Here is a 23,033-nt window from a genome sequence, read left to right as displayed (position 1 = left end):
TAGATATCAGAATAATCTTAGCTTGACACTAAACAATCATACTACATACATGGTATCACATGAGGGAAACATGGGGAACAAGCTATGTATACGTGATAAATGGGGTTCAGGGCAGTCCAAAGACCTCTGTGTATCGTGATTTCACAGAGTACATGTAAATGCTTCTAGAAACATGGAGAAATCATTTCAACGGTTGTTATTAATATACAGTGGCTCTCTGCCAATACCCACCATCTAATTATATATGTGCAAGGACTCTTAACTCACTCTAGATATATATATATATATTTTTTTTGAGAGGGCATCTCTCATATTTATTGATCAAATGGTTGTTAACAACAATAAAATTCTGTATAGGGGAGTCAATGCTCAATGCACAATCATTAATCCACCCCAAGCCTAATATTCGTCAGTCTCCAACCTTCTGAAGCATAACGAACAAGTTCTTACATGGTGAACAAATTCTTACATAGTGAATAAGTTCTTACATGGTGAACAGTACAAGGGCAGTCATCACAGAAACTTTCGGTTTTGATCACGCATTATGAACTATAAACAATCAGGTCAAATATGAATATTTGCTTGATTTTTATACTTGATTTATATGTGGACCCCACATTTCTCCCTTTATTATTATTATTATTATTATTATTATTTTTAATAAAATGCTGAAGTGGTAGGTAGATGCAAGATAAAGGTAGAAAACATAGTTTAGTGTTGTAAGAGAGCAAATGTAGATGATCAGGTGTGTGCCTGTAGACTATGTGTTTATCCAAGCTAGACAAGGGCAATAAAACATCCACGGATGCAGAAGATTTCTCTCAAAACATGGGGGGTGAGGTTCTAAGCCTCACCTCTGTTGATCCCCAATTTCTCACCTGATGGCCCCCCTGCGACTGTGCCTGTCTTAGGTTGTTCCTCCCTTGAGGAATCTTACCCGATTAAGACCATCTTAAGACATAGGAAGAAGTCATCTGCTAACTTAGGAGAGAGGCCTTAGAAGAAATCAGGCCTGTCAACACCATGGACTTCTAGCCTCCAGAATTGTGAGAAAATTAATCTCTTATTTAAACTCCCCAATCTCTACTTTGTTATGGCAGCCCTTGCAAACTAATACCTAACGAGAGTGAGCTTCCTTCAAAACCCATCCTAGACACAGCCCAAAGTGGCTTAGAGCACTCATGAAAACTCTCTGAAGCCTTATTTTATAAACATAAATAAATATAAAATCCTATCAGTTTCATATAAAATATTTTACATTAATTTCCAAAAAGTGAAACAGTCAAACCCTATTCCCAGCCTCTTCTACTCTGAGGGATGGGCGGCAGGCTGGGTTGTACCATCCCCACTAGGACTGGTGCATATCAGGAAACCTGATCACTGAAATTTTCATTGACTGATCACAACCTTTCTGGGCTTTGGTTTCCTTATTTGTAATATAGGAATCATAATTCCTACCTAGCATATCCTGCTGAATGTTTGTGAAGACCAAAAGGTAATGATGGAAATTTTTCAGGACAGTATCCCGAATCTGCAGTAATACTAATGTGCTCAGGGTTGCTCCAGGGAAAGAATGAAAAGGAAAAAAATGATTTTTAGTGTTCAGTTAAGGGATATTAGAGGGAAACTCTAGTTGATCCAGATGCATTAACTGCTATGTATCCTAATGGATGCACTTGTGGTTTTTATGTCAAAATACAGTCCCCTTGGAGGAGTTAGCTGCAAATGAAGAGGTTGTCAGAAAGCGACACCTTGTGGCCTTTTTGGTGTACTGTCCTTGGGTATTTTGGGTGTTTCCCAAGTTCTTTTGTCAAAGGGCTTTTAAGACACCAAGCAGTACCCTCTCCTGACAACGTATCCCAAACAAGTAGGTTAATAACTTGACAGTCTTAAAACCAGTATGTTTTACGTATTCCTTCAGCTCATTTATTTAGTGAAGGCAAGAGAAAAAATTTCTAACCACAAAATCATGTGTTTCTTTGGTCAGTGTAAGCGTTTATCACATGCACTAATGAACATTATGCTTTATTTGGAGTTGTTTTCCATGCCAAATTTTCTTCCTTCTCTTACTGTGGGAGAACTTTAGTTATCCTAATAAGGAAGGAATACAGTCTTACTGAAAATAGGTGTTTAAAATTTTGGGCTTTCTGGTCAGCAAAACATCATCATATACTTTCTAACATGTCTATTTTTGAGTAATACCATTTTCAGTTGATAATAAGCCCAAAGAATTCATGTTTATTTGAATCATAATTTTCAAATACATAATTTTTAAGAGAAGTAGGTTCATTTAAACCCACATGTCATTTGCAAGCAGGATTCTCTGTCAGTTTTTCTATAAAATATTAATAGGCAAATAGACACTATTGAGTTTTGTATGTACATCTCATAATATAACATGATATCAGAGATCAAAATAAGCTCCCCAGTTACCTGGCAGGATCATTGTAATGAATGCCCACTCCATCAGTCAAATTTTGCATAACTGAACATAATGGAATTTCAGTTCCACACGTCAGGTTCAGGATTCACAGCATTTAGTTACAGAATCTTGAAAAAGATGATCTGACACTGCAGACACTGAACACTGTTCTATGCTATGTTTCATTTCAAATTCTGAATGTGTAACAGATTCTGCAAAAGGAACTGTAGTTCCAGGGAAGCTTACTTTTTAAATTATTTTCTATTTTTAAAGAATCAAATAACAGGGAAATACTTTCAGTTTAATTTTCGCAGATTTTTAAGTCACAGAAATGAAAAACTAGACTTTCATGTTTTATGTTCTTGGTGGACTTGGCAAGAAATATAGTATCATTTAGTGGGTGGGGAAAGGAAATTCCCACAGGAAAGTACGTATCAGATATTGGTGGCACCTTCATTTCTTCTCTAATGTCTCTGGAGTTAGACTGTCTGGATTTGAATTCTGGCTCCATCATCACTAGAAATGTGACCCTGGACAAGTTACTTAACCTGTCCTGTGCCTGAGTTTCTTCATCTGTGTAACTGAGGATTATTTAAAATACCTATCTATCCCAGAGTCTAATTACACGATTATATGAGATGAACCACATAAAGTGCTTACATTGTGCCTAGCCCATTGATAGCATTTAATAAGTGTTAGCTACTAATATTGGTAAGAGTTCTAGGAATCATCATTTCTTTGAGCTAGTAGAGACCTCCCAACATTCATTTGATCCAGGCCATTGCCCAGACTCTCGTATTTTTATTCCATCCTAGCAGACAAGATAGTTTTTCTGTTTATTCATTAAGTAACAGGTGGCTCTGAGCACTTCTAAATGGAAGTCAACTAGATAGTAGTGTCCCTTCAGTGAGGAATAATGTCCCTTTAAAAATGTAAAATGACTGTTGTCCTGAAGAGGTGGTTGTGGCTTTGCCAGCTACCAGTTGATACATATCCCAGGAGCTGCCTTTCTTCTTTCCATTGGGTCAGTGTGGCCTTGTCCCGGCTCTGGGGGCAGACAGGCTTTTGGCGGTGATTTCCTGTGCTGTTCACCTGCACTGCAAATCTTCAGGGAGCACAGGGAGAGGGAGAATTGAGATGAACACAACTCTATACCACTGTTTTAAATGAAGGTTGAGAGCAATAGAATACAGCAGAAGTCACCTCCCAAATGCTTGCAGAGAAGGCGGGAAGATCCCTGTGAATTAAGTGGACTGGGTATGCTACTTGTCACCCCTGGTTCTCCTCTCATTCAGGCCATGTTTCTCTGGCCCCTTTCTCCACATCCAGCAGCATCAACCCCGAGCATTGGGATGTTCCATGGCCCTAAAGTTTTCAGACAAAAGGCATTGACAATCCCTTACTTGGCAAAGGGGAAAGGGTACGTGGGAATGTATTTAGGGTACATTCACTTCTGTTTTCCAAAGCATGTTTATCATGCTGCAGAATCTTCATAGACTCTACACAGATTTTTTTTCTTACGCAGGAAAAGTCATATATATTTATGTGTGATTATTTATACATGTATGATTTTAAATATGTATGTGTATGATTATATGTATATGTGTATATGTGTCATTGTACCTAAGAATACAGCTCAAAGAATTTTCATGAAGTGAATCCAGCCCTATACCGAGTGCTTAGATCTAGAACCAGAGCATTACCAGCACCCAGATGTCGTCCTCATACCATCTTCCCCCCTACTCATACTCATCATGTGTGACCACTATTCTGATGTCTAATAAATTAGTTTTGCTTGTTTTTGAGCATTTTATCATTGTGTGGATTTTTTCACTCTACATGTTTTTTAGATTCATTCATATGGTCACATGTAGTTGCGTTACTGGCAGACACTAGAACAGGGTTCTTGTTCTTGTCTTCGAGTATTGAAATAATTTAACACTGAGACATAGGAGTATGCTGGCAAGCAGTGTGCTTTATTAGAGACGTGAGGAAACAGAAACACCCTGATGGACCACGGTGGGCTGCTCCAGAGAAGAATCAGGGTGGCTCCTCCAATGGAGAGCAAAAATGTTTATTCATTATTTATTAGATCACCTAGCATGAGTAGGGAGGATTTAAATTGGCACATGCGCTATTGGATTGTATACATATGTGTGTGGTGCAGCATCATCTCATGTAGCATCAGCATATCAAATCTCCACCCAGTGGTGGGAAATTCAGTATTATAATGAGGAAAAGGAACCTACTGGACACCAAATTTACCTTATGTGCATGTCACAAGTTGTTTGTGTCTTGGTCCATTGATTTTCTGACCAAGGGGGTCTCCAAACCTAGGACATGGTGGCTATAAAACTTGTTAAAACAATAGATTGACATAAAAAACAAGATGTATCGGAACCTTGTAGAGCCAGTGGTCCGAGTCACAAGCACTTTATCAGGACTTGGGTAGGTGGGGTTGGAGTGGTCTCTCCTTTTTTTCTACCTCATTTGTAGGATTTTCCATTTTCACTATGTAAGATTTCACTCTGAATATACTCTTATCACCTTTTTTTCTGTTCTATTGTTAATAGCAGTTGAGTATTTTCCAGTTTTTGTCAGCCTGGTCACTTTTTTTTTTTTTTTTTTTTTTTTTGAGAGGGCATCTCTCATATTTATTGATCAAATGGTTGTTAACAACAATAAAATTCAGTATAGGGGGGTCAATGCTCAATGTACAATCATTAATCCATCTCAAGCCTAATTCTCGTCAGTCTCCAATCTTCTGAAGCATAACGAACAAGTTCTTACATGGTGAACGAATTCTTACAGAGTGAATAAATTCTTACATGGTGAACAGTACAAGGGCAGTCATCACAGAAACTTTCGGTTTTGATCATGCAATATGACCTATAAACCATCAGGTCAAATATGAATATTCATTTGATTTTTGTACTTGATTTATATGTTGATCCCACATTTCTCCTATTATTATTATTATTTTTATTTTTAATAAAATGCTGAAGTGGTAGGTAGATGCAAGATAAAGGTAGAAAACATAGTTTAGTGCTGTAAGAAGGCAAATGTAGATGATCAGATGATCAGGTGTGTGCCTATGGACTAAGTATTAATCCAGGCTAGACAAGGGCAGCAAAACATCCACGGATGCAGAAGATTTCTCTCAAAACAGGGGGGGGTGAGGTTCTGAGCCTCACCTCTGTTGATCCCCAAATTCTCACCTGATGGCCCCCCTGCGACTGTGCCTGTCTTAGGTTGTTCCTCCCTTGAGGAATCTTACCCGTCTCTGGCTAACCAGTCATCTTCCGGGGCCATACACAGCCTGGTCACTTTTAAGTGGTGAATATCATATTCAGGGCTGGCATTTTTTCCCAGAAGGGTGAGCATCTTCTCTCTTCTTCCCCAGTCCTGGGATGTTGGCAGAATCCTTCTGCTAGATCTTGGAGGCCCAAGTGCTCTGGCTTCAGTGGACAGGGGTGGCAGCAGGGGGATCTGGGCAATGGGCGCTTGGGCAGTTTTGTGTCTGTACAGGCTTGCCAGGGTTTCAGTGCAGTGAGGGTTTCCTCCCGCTCACACTGCCTGGGCCACAAGCACTCAGGCCAGGATTTAGAGCCTCAGGTGATGCCATGGATGAATCTCAGAGTTGTGCAAATCTATAAAATTAAAAAAGATTGTGTTCCCATTTCAAGGTAATCTAGAACAAACGAAATAGGCATATTCTGGATAATCTGAATCCAGCCACCTCTGACGAGGCAGTTGAAGAAAGCAGTAAAGAAGGTGGGTTCCAGCATCGGACCGCAGGTGTTCAGATTCTGGCTCTGCATCCCAGCTGTGTGACCTGGGACAGCCCTCACCCTCTATGCCTGAGTGCCTTTGGCTGCAAAAGGGTGGTAGTAATTATTCCTGCTCTGGGGCCCTTGTGAGATCTGAATGAGATTATGCCTGCAGAGCACATAGCCTAGTGCTTAATGAGCATCAGCCCTCAATCACCGTTCGATTTGTGTGTATTGTCCCAGTGGCTCCATGATTGTGGCTCCATGATTGTCAATGGCTCATGAGAATAAAACAAAGGTGGATTTAATAGACAAGTGATGTGTTAGAGCTGAGTGAGGCCAGATGATATCACAGCATGCTGAATAAATGAAGTCTTCACAGTAGTTTAAATAAAGAAAAGCAGTGTGATAATTGAGTCATCACATCAGGCAGGCTGAACTCAAAGGAATGTGCCCGAGAGCACTTGGTGTTGAGCTCATGTTGCGATCTGTGATTTATTTTTCAGCAGAATTGCATCTATCCCATTAAATCAGTGTTGTTAGCATGATTTTTATTGGTCATTTCATTTGCATTTAATTTATACATTTGTTTTGCTTTTATATGAAGGATATAAGCATGAGTTTATGTCTAGTTTGAACATGTTTAGGTAACTTTCTTTATAAAAATCATTTAAGTCAATGCTCTATCTTAAAATATGTCCCTATGGTTTTCAAGTTTGAGAAACACTGTCCTGGGTCTTCTGCCCTGGAATTCAGATGGAGGGAAATCAGTGTCTGGCACAGAGCCCTGACTCCTCACGAGTGCCGAATTCTCCAGTTACAGGCGTGGTGGCCCCAGCCCAGGAAGTGGCCTCAACTTCAAGAGCAAAGATGGCAGAGCTAATAGCTTTTCAACACCCCCTGAGCCTACAGGCTGGCAGCCTCTCCAGTTTCACTCCACTCCAAAGCTTTGAGCGTGGACTTCGTTTTGTGATCCAGTCAACCTTCCTAGTATTTCTACTTTTGCATTCAGGATCTTTGATATTTCTGGCTTTATGGGATAAAACGTTTCCTGTATGTAGCCTAGATGTCCTGGAGCAGGGCTCCCTCTGGGCCAGGACTCAGCTGGCTGCTGCTTTGCAGGCTCACCACTGAGGGTTCCGGGCACTGGAAAACACCAACCTGCCCAACCTTTCCGTGAAGTCCGTGGGTCCATTCCCTCTGCCTCTGGGGTGCACACCCAGTCGTGTGGCGGCAGGCTGCCCCAGCCGGCACGGACCCCCTTGCCCTTGCTCCATCTTCCAGGCCAGCAACCAGTATGACAGTGCCTGAGCTAAAATGTGCAGTTCCACAAAGCCTCACTGAGGACTGTTGTGGGCCAGTGGGGGGTGCCTGATGCTGCGGCAGACATCAGGGAGGCGGATGTGACTCCCATCCTCAGGGAGCTCAGGGTTGGGGGTGGGGAGGATGGGCTGGTGTGAGCATGTACCCAGTACCCTGAGAGAGGGACAAAGTCCTCAGCACAGAAAATAGGGAGAGAGAGTTTTATGTTGAGGGATCTAGGAGGGTGTTTTGGATGGGATCTTGAAGGATGCGGAGGATTGGAGGTGGAGCTGCAGGCTGCGGGTTCCAGCGTGGTAGAGGAAGTGCAGACTACAGGGTCCAGGGGAAGGCAGGTGATGAGGCTGGGAAGGAAAGTCGGGCCAAATCACAGGCTGACATGGCCTGGATGGGGAGTCAGCCTGGGGAGGCAGTGAGGCTTCTAGATTAGTTGGGGACCTTTTCATTGCAACTGATGGGAGCTGAACTTGAACTAATCTAGGCAAAAAGGGGGATTTACTGGGAGAAGAGAATATGAGGAAGGCCTGAATGTAACATGAGAATGACCATGGTCTGCTGGCCTTCAGGAACAGCTGACCAGGTACTCAGAGAGTATCAGGACCCATCTCTAGATTTTTCTTCTCTCCACATTGGTTTTATTTTCTCTTTTGTGGCTGACTATATTTCTTTACGTGGAGGAATCCTCGGGAAGGGACTTGCCCAGCTCAGGTCGAGTTTCCGCCCTTGGAACCATCACCTGTGGCCAGAAGCTGGGGTTACATGGGAACAGGGCTGCTCTTTTCCTGTCTGCAGAAGGCAGGGAAGGACAGCTTCAGAAGGAAGGGCCGTTGCTGAGCTGGCAACCCCACAAATTGGCCCCTGAGTTTCCAAGCAGAGGAATATGGCTTGCCCTGACATGCATTTTGGGAAGAGCAAGCATTAAAGATGACAGTTTGTTTCCTTTTATTCATAAAAACAAATTTGCAACAATTTATTAAAAATTGATACCATGCAATAGGGGTAGAGAAATTCCTCATTTACATTTGATTCTGGCAGTTCCAGTCTAATTTAAAGCATTTGTGCACTAACATCATTGGAAAATGCCTTCAGGCTGAAGCCTCTTCGGAAATGTACAGTGTGTTTGCTGCATATAAAAGAACAGAACTGTTAAATAGCTAGAGTCACTTCTGTGGGTCTTGTTATTTGCAGGGAAATTTTTAAAAAATGGGTGAGCCTACAGTATCATTAAGACAGAGAATGTACTTTGTGGGTTAACCTAGAAGACTGTGCATGTTCAGGGGTCACAACAGGTCACAGACGCACACACTCACCTCTGACTGTCCAGTACTTTTGTTTCTTTTTGTGTCCTGCTATGCTGGAATAATATTTCTACAGGTATTTTTTTTGTGTGTGTATACATTATGTACAAGGAATTGTCTCTTTCCCTTTGAAAAATTAATGTGGTCTTTTAAATTAAATCTGGTTTTGGTGAAATCAAGAAAGCAAGTAAATACTGATAATACACAGTGAGTGACAACATCAATTTTTAGTGTCTAAACAGACAATGACTTCAACTTGACCTGTGATGTGTTAACATTTGTTTTTCCCTAAAAGCTATAGTACCTCCATAACCTCTCTTTGGGGGAGGGGAGGGGAAATCTATGCTACATGAAGTAGTGTTTTGAAATGTTGGTGATGGTAGGATTCCCGTGGGCCCTTTGTCAAAGCCTGGTGGTGACAGCAGTATATTCCTGACTTCAGTGGTCTGGGAAGAGATTATTGCCTGCCTGTTGAAGCTGCCATTAGGTTTCTTTAGGGAGTGAGCAACTGCTCAGTTGTGCAGACGTCCTGGACAGTGTCATTCAGGCCTTTCTTTAGCAAAGAATGAACCTGTCTAGGAATGTCACAAAAGTCATCGGTGGGGAGCCTCTCTCCAGCAGGGCTGATCCGGGTAGAGGGCTGTGCTGGGAGCTTCTCTGGGCTACAGGCTCGGTTGTCATGAGGGCTGAAGGTCATGGTCATCCTGATACTTCACGGGTCAGAGCCGCTTCACTGTTTGGTATGAAGCTTTCCTGGATGAGATCAAGTTTTGATCCTTAGAGTGACCCTGTGAGGTAGGCAGGATGGGTGTTATTTCAACCCCAATTTTTTAAGGGAAACCGAGGCTTAGAGATCCACTAGTGACTTGCCCAAGGTCATGGAAGGAGTCAGCAGGACTTGAACCCAGGTCTCTCTGATTCCCAGGCCAGTGCTCTTTGGGGTTCAATTAAACGAGAAGAGTGACCTTTTGAATGAGGATCAGCGAGCTGACTGATCACCTCCAAGACCCCCCATGGCAGAGCTTTCAGCTTGTCTGGATGAAAGGCTGCCTTCCGGAAGCCAAGAGAAGCCCTCAGCAAGCAACTCTTCCCTACAGCTACAGGGATGCCTTCTAGCAGAATGCCCCCGATTCACTTTGGTCAGAAACAAAGTCAATGGAAAAAGAAACAACCCCAGCCAGCCTCTGGGCCCTGATGAGAGAGGTTAAAGTGCACAGTCTTTCTTTATCGCGTTTGCTGGGAGCAGACATTCCCTGATTAGCTCGGGTGGTACCCCTTACTATCGGGAACACCTGATACAAACACAAGGACACAGCCGATGTGACGGTTGCATGACCGACTGTCCGCGAATGCTGCAGAGCAAGTCTGCAGTGACTGCCCTAAATCCCCACGGTCCCGGGACAGGTGTTACTGTGTTAATGTGTGGCATTTATCGGAGAGTAAGGTCCCACCGGCAGGCACATTAAGTCAGCCTGCTCCAGTACCCCACCAGCCTGATGCCGCAGAGCTGCGCCTGGCTGCCCTCCCTGCAGACTCCCTGTTCTGGGAAGGCTGCGGCTGGCTGGCTGGCAGCTGGGGGCCTGGCTGCCCGGCCTGCCTCCTTCCCCAGAAGGGAAGGGCTGGCCTGGGGGGCCACAGCCAGTGATGTGTGTGCAGAGGCAGAGGTGGTTTTTCCAGAAGCCTCTCACTTCTTCTCAAGGCTGCTCAGGGCCACTTAGTGACTTCTCGCTGGAGTTCTAGTGACACTTTCCTTGTCTAGAATTTTTTTTTTTTGCAAAGTTTCAAACATCCCAGCTCCTCCTCCTCTGCAGATGTTAAGAAAGAAGTCATTTCCATTTCTCTTCTTTGTGAAAGAATAAAATCTTCACAAATAAGGTACAAGGTCAGGTGCCAAGTGCCCTCCATCCTGTCCACTCGAGCGCCATCCGAGCAGTCCTGGGAGGCCAGCTGTGGTGCCCAGCTTCTCCACAGCCAGAGCCGACAGTGTTCCTGCAGCAGACGCCACTGCTCCATGTGGTTCCATCATGGGGGAGGCCCTGGCCCCAGGCCTCCCACCCTTACAGGCCTGAGACCATAACTCGGAAGGAGGGTGGCACATGTCTGTGGCGGGGGCTGGCGGTGGGGCTGACACAGGGGCTGACGCAGCTGGCATCTACGCCTCCAATGGACGGGAGGTAGGCGTGATGGAGGATGGGGAGCTGGAGGGACAGCCGGCGCTGGATACTGTGGCAGGGAGAGAGAGAGGAGTATTAGTGAAGGCTATCTGGCTGCTTACCAGAAAGTTCCTTGGACTCATTTTGACTAAGAAGTGAATGGTAGGAGCACAGTTTTTGCTGGGTCCAAATCTGTCCATCCTATCATCTAACTGTTCACTTATCTAGCAGGTATTTAATGCAGCCTACGTGTGCCAGCTACTGCCCTGCAAATAATCAGGGAGACAGTAAGCAAGGAAGATGGAGTCTTCTCGAGCTTCCAGTGATCCTCAAGAACACGCCTTCACCTTTCTGGGCTCGGCTGCAAACACAGACAATTCTCATTCTCTACTCTTGGAAGCCTCCAGGTGGACTTAACTTTGGGTTCCATCCCTGAAAGGCTTCTCAGCTCCTCTGCCCTTCCTCATTGGCTCCTCTGCATCCGCCTTGCCTGGGACCTCAGCCCTTCATGCTGGGCCAATTCCAGCAGATTCCTCCCTGGTCTTTCAGCTTCTTTGTGACTAGCATTCTTTCTCTGACACAATGTTGGAGATTCACTTTGAAATTAAAGTTGAAGCTGTGTCACATCAGCTGTAATCTATTCCTTAAGGCAAGATGGTGTTGGCAAAGAGTCCAGGGAAAAGGGGAACTGAAGAGTAATCTCTGAGCCAGGAAAAGGGTGCCCTGTCCGAGCACCTGGGACGGACCACCTGCCTGGACAAGGTTGGCATCTGTCTGAGGTTGTCAGAACCACATCATTGTGCTGTCTGCTGGGATCCTATTTACATTTTCATTCATTCAACAGACACTTGCCAACAACCTCAGTGGCAGAACCTGTATTCAGTCCAGGGACATAGGAAGGACTCAAGCCTTACTCCCAAGGTGCTTACACTCTAGTGGAGGGAACAATAGGTAAACCACTGACAATGCCACGTAACCATCGGTAATTATTCTGGCACTGTAAGCTAGCTAACTGGGTCAGGAGGCTGTTAGCTCAAATGGCCCCAAATGACACTGTGGTTCATTGTCTTTGCTGGTTCTTCACTGCTTGCTGTCACTTCCCAGGGACCAAGTTTCAGAGCTGACATTTCTAATCTCTGTGTCCAATCTGCGGTAAGCAACGAGGAACTGAAAATTGCCAGGGGGAGCAAAGTTAATGGAGATGTCCAGGTCTTTGCTTGGATGTCCTCATCTCCTTGAATCTTCTCTGACCACCCTTTGTAGGAGTAATCTCCCTAACCCCTTTCCCTGCTTTATTCTTCTCCAAACTACCTATCATTTAGCATACTAGGTTTTGCTTTTCTAATTAAGGTTTTGTCTCACCAGATAGAATGTAAGCTCCTTGAAGGGAGGGACTTGTTTTCTTCACTGCTGTGTCTGATGCATAGTAGCTAACAGGAAATCATTAAGTAAATGCATTTAACAAGGTTAATTTTATACATAATAAAGGCAGTGTGCTACAGTGGAGAATATGGGTTTGACGTTGGATAGACCTAAATTCAAATCCTATTTCTTGCACTTAGAAACTGGGAGCTTAGACAAGTTACCTCCCCTTGTTGAATGTTATGTTCCCAGCTGTAAAAGAGCGGTGTAATTTGACCTGCATCATGGGATTGCTGTGGAGTTCAAATAGAGTAATGCATGTGAAAACATGGTGCAAACTGCAAACTTTTTTGTTGTGCAAGAGTAATGGGAGTAACATGTTCTTCAGCAGTAATTCTCAAAGAGAAGGTACTTACTGTTCTGGGGAGTTTATATCTTCTATGGGGTCTTTGCATGTTCGAGAGGGCTCTGTTGTGTTCCACTGTAGCTGGGGATTTTGATCGAGGTGATTTTTTAAAATGGCCTTTCCCCCATCTGAATACAAAACAAGTTAACACATTCTGTTAACTTTTAAAAATCAACAGTGCCATTTTATTAGGCGGCTGCCTAAGAATATGGATGGTGTGCCCCATGACCTCCTTTTCTCTGAGAAAAAAGGGGAGAAATCAAGTCAACCAATGTAGACAGTGTAAGAAATGAGAGATTCTTATTAAGGCCTCTTTCACCAGTGCATAGGGATGTAATGACAAACAAAAAAACCCTGAGTTATATTTTCCAGAAGATTGCCAAAGATTGAAAAAAAAAATAATAATAGTAAACTGCTGGTAGGAGTATAAATTGTCTTAATCTTTCTGGTGGTTACTATCAGTAAGCATGGAACGCTATAAAAAGTATATATCTTTTGCCTGGAATTTCTACTTCTGGGAGTTATCCTAAGGAAATAATTAAGGATGTGATTGAGATATATATAAAATGTTCAAAACAGCACTGTTAACAATATAAACAGCTGAAACTAATCTGAATTTTTTCCAGTAATAATGGGTTAGGTACATATTAATATGTATGTATAGGGTGACCATTCAAAGAAATACTGTCTAGCCACAAAACATGATGTAGATGCTCTCAACCCTCTTCGCTTCAGAACCACCTGGAGATATTTAAGGAAATATAAAATTTAAAAATCTGGTCCCCTCCTGAGTGATTTGGAGGAGCATCAGTGGTTTTTTGTTTTGCTGTATGGGGCTGCTTTATGTATGTCATTTTGCACCTATGTGAATCCAGTCGATCCCCCTTATTCATGGATTTGGTATTTGTGAATTCACCTACTAGCTAAAGTTTATTTGTAACCCCAAGATCAATACTTGTGATGTGTTCATAGACCTTTGCTGACACACATACAGTATTGAAAAATTTGAGTTTCCCAATGTGTACATTCCTCGCTGAGGTCAGACAAGGTGACGCTTTGTCTTCTTGTTTCAGTTCTCATTCCGTAAATAAATACTGTTTTTGTGATCTATCCTAGTGCCACATTTTTCACATTTTTGTGCTTTATGTTGGTGCTTGCACTGTTTAAAATGGCCCCCAAGCATAGTGCTGAAGTGCCGCCTACTGTTTCAAAGTGCAGGAAGGTTGGAATGAACTTGATGGAAAAATACAGTGTTAGTGAGCATTGATCAGTCATGAGTTATAGTGCTGTTGGCTGTAAGTTCAGTATTCATGAAACAATATATATTAAGTAAGATGTCTTTAAACAGAAATACACATAGAACAAAGTTATATATTGATCAGTTGACAAAAATGTCAACCCAACTTGTTCCTGGCTTGCAGGAACACAACCCTGGATTTCCTCTAGGAGCAATGGTTCAGTCTCACTAATCAATTCATGGGTCACAGAGCCTTTGTAAAACATAATTACCATGAATAACAAGTGTTGACTATATATCCTTAGGATAAATTCCAAAGACGGAGTAGAACAATTTCAGTTTTAATCAGGAATGTTTGAGAATGCTGTTTTCCCACCTGTTTCCTCAAACTCTCGGCAACTTTTTGATCTCTAATGTTTGCCAGTGTTACAGGTGAAAATGGCATCTCATTGCAGATTTAACTTGCATTCCTTTAATAAAGTAGGGAGATTGAACATTTTATTATTAACCTATGAACCATTGTTATTTCCTTTTAGGAGAATTCTCTTTTGGCCATTTTTCTTTTGGTTGTTGGTCTTCTACTTAATAGTTTGTTATCTATCCATCTACATATATATGAAAATTTCCTATATATAGGGAATAAGCTTGTTACCTGAATTACAGTATTTTTTGGCTTATTTTTTGTTTGATTTTTTGACTACTTTTGATGGCCTTGCTAAAAAATTTCTTTTGTAGTTAGACATATAAACTCTTTTAGTGGTTTGTATGTTTTGCATCAAGCCGAGAAAGGTCTTCCCTTCTCTGAGATTACAAACAGAATTGTCCTAAGGTTTTTTTCTAGTACTTTCATCATTTCACTTTTATACTTAAATCTTTTACCCATCTGGAATTTATTTTTGTGTAAGGTGTGAGGTAAGGATCTAAATTTTTTCTTTTTCAAATGGCTACACATTTATCCCAATTAAGTTTATTGAATAATTCATTTTCCCCCCACTAATTTGAAATGCCCATCTTTTCCCAGATACTACAATTATTTTGGGTAATTTTTATTTTTTGCATTTCCTTGTTATCTCAATTTAAACATTTTTTGCAATTGACATCTTACATAATAAGAATTTTTTATATTACCTTTTTAATAGGAATACGTACTAATGTAATAAGAATAAAAGAAACTAAAGATTTCTCACTGACCTGAAAAATAATTTTATAGCAAATTAGTGAATACATGCTAATAACAAATGAAAGCAGTAGAGAAATATATAAGATGAAATGTAAGAGAATCCCTCCTCACCCACCTTTTGCACATACTGTTTCCTTTCACTAAGGCGCATGCTGTGAACAATTTGGTTTTTGTTCTTCCAAACCTTTTAAAAAGTGCACTTACACACACTTGTGCCTTTATGTGTAGCATAATACTGATCTTCATCTGGCTTTTTTTCACTCGGAAACCCTCCTGTATTTGCACAAATGGATCCTCTTCACTTTTTAACAGCTGTATTTTGTGCCTTGGTTGGTTGGATCATAATTAATGAAACCACCCCAAATGATGAACATTTAAGTTAGTTCCAGTTTTTCTTTCCAACTGATAATGTGATAAACACCGTGTATATACATCTTTGCCCATGTGGGAGTATTTCCAAGGGGTAGGAATTGCTAGTGGAGTTGCTAGTCAAGAGGTTTACATCTAACATTTGGATGTGGCAGACTGACTTCCAAAAACACTGTAGGAGAATGCCCATTTCCATACACTCTCACCAACACTGGTAATCTTTAACTATTTTGGTGAATAATAGGCAAAAATTGGATTGTATTATTTTTGGCTTGCATTTCCAAGTGATTGGTGAGACTGAACATCATGTTAAAGCTTATTGACCATTCCTTACTAGTACTTTGACGAGGTGCATTTGAAACTGTGCAGTATTTTTGGGAGAACTATAGGTAAACTACTCACTAAGGACAATGGGTCCCCAGTCAGAACACTGGGAATGCTGGCCCCATCGTGTGCATGTGCAGCTGGAGCCCAAGGGGCTGAGAAACAGAAGCCCCGGCTCTATGCAGAGCAGGGCTCCAAATAAACACTGAACTATAGTCAGGAGACAGGGGATCCAGATGTTCCAGCTCTGCCAGTGTGACTTCAGGCCAGCCCCGCTACCTCTCTGCACCTCAGTTTCTTTATCTGTTAAGTGGAAGATGGATGGCTGGTATCTGATGCCCAGGTGCCCACGTGCCAGGGGCCCCTCATACTCCTACCTGTGCTCTCAGTGAAGTTCCCCAAGTTGAGAATGTCGTTGAGCTCTTGGTAGTGGTTCTGTTTAATGTAGGTGGTCTTTTCTGGTGTGTCCTGCAGCTGCATGGTGACCTCTTCCAAGTCTTTATCCAGCTAGAAGACAAAGGCTCCGAATGAGTCAGGGCCCCAGCCCAGCCCACTGCCCCAGCTCGGGCAGCCGGGCCTTGAGAGCCAAGAGCTGGGCCTTGGGCAGGATGTAGGAGGGCATTGAGAGCCAGAGGGCTGCATGTTGGGGGAGAAATGCAAAGGGCTCCTGGCAGCTCTTGCTTCTGCTCTTGAGAGGGACCTGAACTTTGCAATGATGTGTTCAGTGCAGGCTTCCGCCTTGATGGAACAGCCAAGCAAGCCCAGGGAGGCAGGCAGGCTCTGAAGGGGACAGGCAAGGGGCAAACCCAGGGCTGTTCCTTGCTGGCTGTGTGCTGGCTTGTGAGAACTGAGTCTCAGTTCCTTCCTCTGTAGAATGGGGTAATCACAGTATCTACCTCATTGGGTTGTTGTGAAGATGAACTGAGATCATGCACTGAAAGTTTAGCCCAGTGCCTGACACATAATAAGGGAGACCTGCTACTATAATAATTATTACTGACACCTAGTAGGACCTTTGCGGGGGCTACAGATTTGCAGGGATGGTCAGCTCTGAGCCTCACACTGTCATGAAAACTCAGGCCAGTACGGGTTCCTCCAGAGGAGTTGATCAGGATGGATCCCAGTCACCCTCAGTTTGTATACAAATCTAATATAAGCCCTGGGGCAGTTCAGCCCTGAGAGGCCTAGAGTGTGTGTGTGTGTGTGTTGTGGGAGGTGGTGGCAGATGGGGACGGTAATGGGCATCCTACTACAGTATAAGGGAGGAGATGTTATGAACTGTAAAGTGCTGTTCTCATGTAAAGAGCACAGCCATTAAATTGTTTACTAAGGTTTCATGTGGAGAAGGAGAGAGACCTTTTGCTGTATGACTCAAACAGCAGGGCTAGGATCAAAGGAGGCCAGACTGTAAATCAATTCCAGGAAGAACAACTCAACATTTTAGGGTTTTTGACAGTGACTTGGGTTTCAAAAAGTAAGTAAACTCTATTGCAGAGTGAGCAAGTAGAAGCTGAATGTCAAGACACAGAGACAGGATAGTTCTAGAGAGGTCTTACACTAAAAAAGAATCAGCAATGGGCTTTGAGAGACAGAAACCTTTCCTACTTTGCTCCAGTGGCAGACAAGCAAATGGAGGGTTGTCCCATCCTGAAGCAGTAGCTTTAGCTGCACAGACAACTGGGTAGTGGATCTTTGTGGCAGACTCCTGTGAGTCCCCCAAAAGGCTGCCTCATCTAGCAAATAAAAATGCAGAATGCCTAGTCACATTTGAAGTTCAGATAACAATCAATCATCTTTTAGTGCAAATATGTCCCAAATACTGTATGCAACATACTTATATTAAAAATATGACTGGTTGTCCGAAATTCAAATTTAACCAGACATCCCATATCTAATCTGGCAACCCTACATCTCACTTCATCTTGTGATTGTCTAACCAGAGACTACATCTCCCAGCCTTCCCCGTGGCTAAGTATGATCTCGCCAGTGCACCTGGAACAGAACTAAAATGAATGAAGTTTTGTATGACTTGCTTATAAGGCAGTCCCTTGTGTGGACGGACTTCCTCTTCCCTTCCTGAGACTGAGAAAAGGGTGTGCCTTACACCAGGCATTAACTCCACCAGCAAGGAAAACGCTTTGGGGCGTGGCCGGCAGCAAGAGGGAATGAGCCTCATCCAGCAGTGACTTAGGAGGCAGAGCTGCCGCCAGCCTTGCTCCTCAGGACCATTAGGTGAGAGAGAAACAAACATATATTTTCTTTTGGTCTCTTGCTTTGAGCTTCTGTTACAGCAACCTAGCCAGCAATCCTAACCAACACATTCTCTTTCCTGTGCCACTCACTGAATCAGAATTCCTCTATTAACCACACAGCCTGCCAGACCCTGGGCCTGGTCACACCCTGACCCAAAAGGAGGGGTGGAGAAGGGGAAGGTAATTTGGTTTCCCCTCCTTTGTATAGAAAGTCCAGAATTTGAGGTCTGGCTTGGGCACAGAAGGATCTGGTTACAGTTTCTCTGGAATATTCTAGGACCAGTTAAGGACTCTTAGGACAAAAATAAGGTCTGCTATAGCAAATTCTCCCACCTGAAAAATTTTACTTCCTCTTCTCTTATATATCATATAGATTTGGGCAGTTACAGGTTGTATTGGGAGTGAAAAATTGAGGGGAACCCACACATTTAGGGGCTCCTATAAGCTGGGAGCTCACTAATTTCTAAGTGCTTCTTTCTTTCTGAGGATGACTTGAGTTGGGGCATTGCTGGACTCCTAGAACCTGGGCCATGTGGACAATAAACTCCTGTCAGATTCTGACAAACTGCCTCTGGCTAGCTGATGTTCCCCCTGGTTCCTGCAGCCATAACTGTGTCAGATGGGACCGCACATCCATGACATGGGGATGTCCCAAAGGAGATGTGGTGGGGAGCGGCGGCTTGAGAGTCCCTGTACGGGGTAGAGGGACTCAGGTGGGAGCCCGGGGCCCTGGCTCCCATGGCTGTGCAGGGTACCTCTGTGATCTTCATACGCAGGCGATGGTTTTCTGACTGCAGGCCCTCCAGGCGGGATGTGCTTGCTTGGTTCACGCTGGTGACCGAGGTGGATGTTTTAGAATCTTCTTTCTTCTGATTCTGAGTGAACTGGAATCGTCTGTTCTGAGTTGCTGCATCTGGGTTTGTTCTTAGAGTGATGAGCTGAAAGGACAGAAACAGGGTTGAAAAGAGAAGCCTGGGGTTCTCCCTCCCATCCCCAATCCAGTGCCCCCAGCAAGACTTGCCCTGGAGGCAACAAGAAGCCCCAGGAAGGGCCCAGGCTGGGAGCCTGGAGCCCTGGACTCGGGCCTCTCTCTGCCATTCAATTGTGTGTGACCTTGGGTAGGCCCCCTCCCCTCAGTGGGTCTCAGTTTCCTTCCTTGTTATTAGAAGTCTAGTCTCCTGACCCTGATTCCACCTGCAGAGCCTACCCAGAGCCCCTTGGGCCTGGCTCCAGCTGAGCCTCACTCAGCCTCACTCCCCATGGAAACAAACCTGAAAGTGACAGCAGTGAAGACAGTGGGATGGAGGAGAGTGAAGGCTTCTGCTTGTTAGAACCATTGATGAGTTTTAGGGACAGACTGGTGACTAGCTCTGTCACTGAAAAAGCATTTTTATGTAAAAGGAACGTTTGCCATTTGACTCTAATCTTATTTGTTTATCCAAGAACAGCTGTGGTCTGAGGCAGGCTCTGGGCTGGGCTCAGTACTGGAGAGCAGAGGCTGAGTGAGTCACAACCCTTGTCCACTGGACCTCATGGCCTAGAGGTGAGGGATGGGGATGAAGAAAGGACTCAGATCTTCCCCAGGTCAAGTGTTCACCACAGTGCTGTGTGTGCGTGGGCTGGGCTCTGTGAAGGGTCTGGAAGGATGGGGAGGGTAAGGGGATTCCAGGAGGGAAGGAATGGCATATGCAAATGCAGGGAGGCCTGGGGCTCTGGGCGCATAGGGAGAAGGGGAGAAGGGCGGTGTGGATGATGGACAGGGTTCTCTTGGGGGGCTGGGGGAGACACAAGGGCAGTGCTGGGGACTTGGCTGTGGAGCCAGGAGGGCAATGAGAAGCTGCTGAGGGTGAAGAGTAGATGACATGACCAGAGCTGAGCTCAGAGACATCTGGCATCTTTCGCAGGATGAAGAGAATGTTAGAGTGTGGACAGAAGAGTCGTGGCATTGGCCTAGGGCCTGGGCAGTTTTGACAGCTAGAGAAGGAAGGAGTACAGCCTGGAAGTATTCCAGGGAAGAGACAACACAGCCCCGGACACTGGCTGGGTGCCTGGGAGGATGGAAGCACCATGGGCAGCCTGTTTAAGGGACAGTGGGGCCCAAGTGATCACTCTTCTCCCCCTTCTCCAAGGCAGACACTTCTCCACTTGGGCTAATAACTCTTTCCCAGCTCTTTCTGTTTCCTGCTCTTCCCTTATTCTTGATACCTACCGAGGTCAGGCTTCCCTCCACTCAGCCTAGCCTACTGCAAGGGGCTCCCAAGAGGTCAATGCCTCTGGTTCACCCACCCACTGCTGGGTAGGATAATGTTTGAAGAATAGCCCTTGGGTGGTCCTGAAGCTCTTCAGATAGATGAAAAATGTAAGTGGCTGTTAAAAATGATTATTCCTTTTGACTCACTAATACTATTTCTGTGACTCTATATTAAAGAAATATTGGAAATATGGAAATTGTGTTATGTAGAAACAAAGTTCATTTCTAATAGTAAAAATCTGGAAACAGTTGTAATGCTCATCAATAAGGAATCAAGTGGATATTTAAATATGGAATGAACTCCCCCCACAACGATGGTTATGAATGTGGGAAAATACAAAGGACAAAAAGTTAGTGATAAAAGGCAAACTATAAAATGATGTGTTCTATAATTACAGCTCTACCTGAAAAGGTATCACTGCCTAACCAGTAAAAAAAAAAAAAAAAAAGACTGGCAAGAAACACATAAAAATATTTAGTTTTTAGTAAAAAATGAAACAAAACATTAGGGATTGTTTTTGGGTGGCAGGACTATGTGGGATTTCTGAAAAAAATCTGGTAACTTATCTGCATTTTCCAAACTTTCTGTAATGTGAATTGTGTTCCTAAAAAGAGAACTCATAAAACTTGTAGAAAGTGGAGGAAATCCACAGTCCCCTGGTGAGAGGGCCAGAGCCAGAGGCTGGGGCCATTACCTTTGGCACGAACACCAGGCAGAGGGTGATGGTGCTGCAGAAGATGATGACCAGCGCCACGATGCAGAACTGCACATTGGGCTGGTCCCGGGTCAGGAAGGAAACGGCCGCCCCGATGATGCACATTATGCCCACATTGTAGACGCTCATCCCGATGTATTTGCTGTCATTGAGTGCAGGGATGCTGACATTGCGTGTCTCCCAAGCTAAGAAACAACCAAACAGCTGCAGTGGGGAACAGAAAGGAGAGATGGTCATTATCAAGTGGTTGGCCCGTGCTTGCTGCCTGGGAAGCTCTGAACGGAGGGTTACTCAGCAAGTGGGGCCTGGGGGCACAGAAGCTGGGGGTTCTGCTGTTGGCCAGGTCGTCTGAATGTCACCATCTGTCTCCACTTGTGGCCCTGGGCTGAGTCCCGCCCAGGAAAAGCAGACTGGTGGTGTTAGAGCTGTCTGGTTCCCCTTTACTTCCACCTCTGGTTCACACACACACCCCTAGGAGGCCAAGGTGGGGTGGAACTTTAGATATGATCTTGACCACCTCCCATTCCTCTATAGAGAACACTGAGACCCAGAGAGGAGGAAGGGGTTTGCCCAAGGCCACACAGCAATATGGTGATAAAAGTGGACTAAGTCTCCAGAAGTTCAGTTCAGTCTTTTAAAAAGGCAGAGCACCTGTGTCTGGAACTTGTATTTCCCCCAGTGCACATAGCCACCTGGAATAGAGACTACATTTCCTATCTGTCCTTGAAGCTGGGTTTTAGACAGTGCCATGTAGGTGGAAGTGTTGTGTACAGGTTCTGGGAAGCATCTATAAAGAGAAAGGGTCTTTTTCCCCTGCTTCCTAATAGATGGAGTGGAATGTGATGGGTGGAGCCTAAGCAGCCATCTTAGACCACAAAGTCATCTTAGACCACAGTGTGGAAACTGTATGATGAAGATGGGGGAGCCACAAGATGCAAGAAGGTGAAATTCTGGGAGCCCCCATGTACCAGCCCTATACTTCTTACCTGAGAGGGATATTAATATATCTTTAACTACTGTTAGTTTGGGTTTTCTGTCACTTGCAGCTCTACTCCCAAACAATACATCTCAACAGAAATGGACCTCATCACTGTAGCTCAGGGCATCTGACAGTCGCACAAGCCATTTTAACATCTCACTGAAGGCCTATGTTTTTAAGTTTGATTTAGTTTGGCAGCACAGTGCTGAGTGGTAGAAGGGTGGCTAGCACAAGGCTGGAGAATCTGGAATCTGCTATCCACTGGCTGTGTGACTTTGGGCAAGTCACTTTACCTCTCAGGACCTCAGTTTCAGTATCTGTGAAGTGGGAACAATAACAATACCTATCTTATAAGGTTTCTATCTGGATGAAATGAGAGGATGGATGTGAAAGCTTTTTGTAAACTGCCATGTCCTGTACAAAAGTAAGTTAAAAGCACTCTTGTAATTGGTGTTACTTTATACAGCCACGGTTGTTTCCCTCTCCTTTTCTCTTATGTGTGTTATCTTGCTGACTGATTTTTTTTTCTAATTCTTTTTAAAATGGGGAACCAGAAGCCCAGGAAGCCAGTACTAGTCAAGGGAAGGAAACCAATGGCTGTTAGAAGCCTGCTTTGTGCTGGTTCCTTTGAGTATGACCCCCTTCAACCCCACAGTGACCATGCCAACTAGGCGTGGTGGTCCACATCTTCCAGGGGAAGAAGTGGGGGCTGGGTGAGGCCCAGTGGTCTGCCCAGGGTCCCATGGCAGTGAATGTCAGGGCTGGATGGGTGCCCAGGACACCTCTCTGACAAGGGGCCAGAGTCCCTCCTCTCTGCCACACTGCTAGCGGACCACCAAACCAGTCATAGAATGTGGCCAAGTCTGAGGACCTGGTAGTTGGCGGCAAATCTCTGAAGACTGTCAGGAGGAAACAGGGAGGAACTTGTTTTTAGACCTTCAAGAAGTAGAATAAAGGTTCATGAGCACAAGTTACGTGGAGGCAGATTTCAGCT

The 23,033-nt window shown here is 44.1% G+C and overlaps 1 protein-coding gene and 1 long non-coding RNA gene across 2 annotated transcripts in view; one reads left to right on the top strand and one right to left on the bottom strand.

Moving 5' to 3' along the window:
* Positions 1-23,033, top strand: part of LOC140847292 (uncharacterized) — a 42,752-nt gene that overhangs the window by 2,182 nt on the left and 17,537 nt on the right. The gene's annotated exons all lie outside the window — the stretch shown is intronic.
* Positions 5,778-23,033, bottom strand: part of GABBR2 (gamma-aminobutyric acid type B receptor subunit 2) — a 328,260-nt gene continuing 311,004 nt past the window's right edge. Inside the window, exons 15-19 of the mRNA XM_073227151.1 lie at positions 21,040-21,264; positions 18,849-19,031; positions 16,219-16,348; positions 12,742-12,859; positions 5,778-11,033 (exon numbers count right to left, since the gene is read on the bottom strand). Coding sequence (XP_073083252.1) covers positions 10,868-11,033; positions 12,742-12,859; positions 16,219-16,348; positions 18,849-19,031; positions 21,040-21,264 — 822 coding nt within the window. The 3' untranslated portion in view covers positions 5,778-10,867. The remainder of the gene's footprint in view (positions 11,034-12,741; positions 12,860-16,218; positions 16,349-18,848; positions 19,032-21,039; positions 21,265-23,033) is intronic.

Source organism: Manis javanica, chromosome 2 (genome assembly GCF_040802235.1).
Source record: "Manis javanica isolate MJ-LG chromosome 2, MJ_LKY, whole genome shotgun sequence".
NCBI lineage: Eukaryota > Metazoa > Chordata > Mammalia > Pholidota > Manidae > Manis > Manis javanica.
Note: the sequence above shows the minus strand (reverse complement) of the source record. Positions and strands in the feature narration are given on the sequence as shown.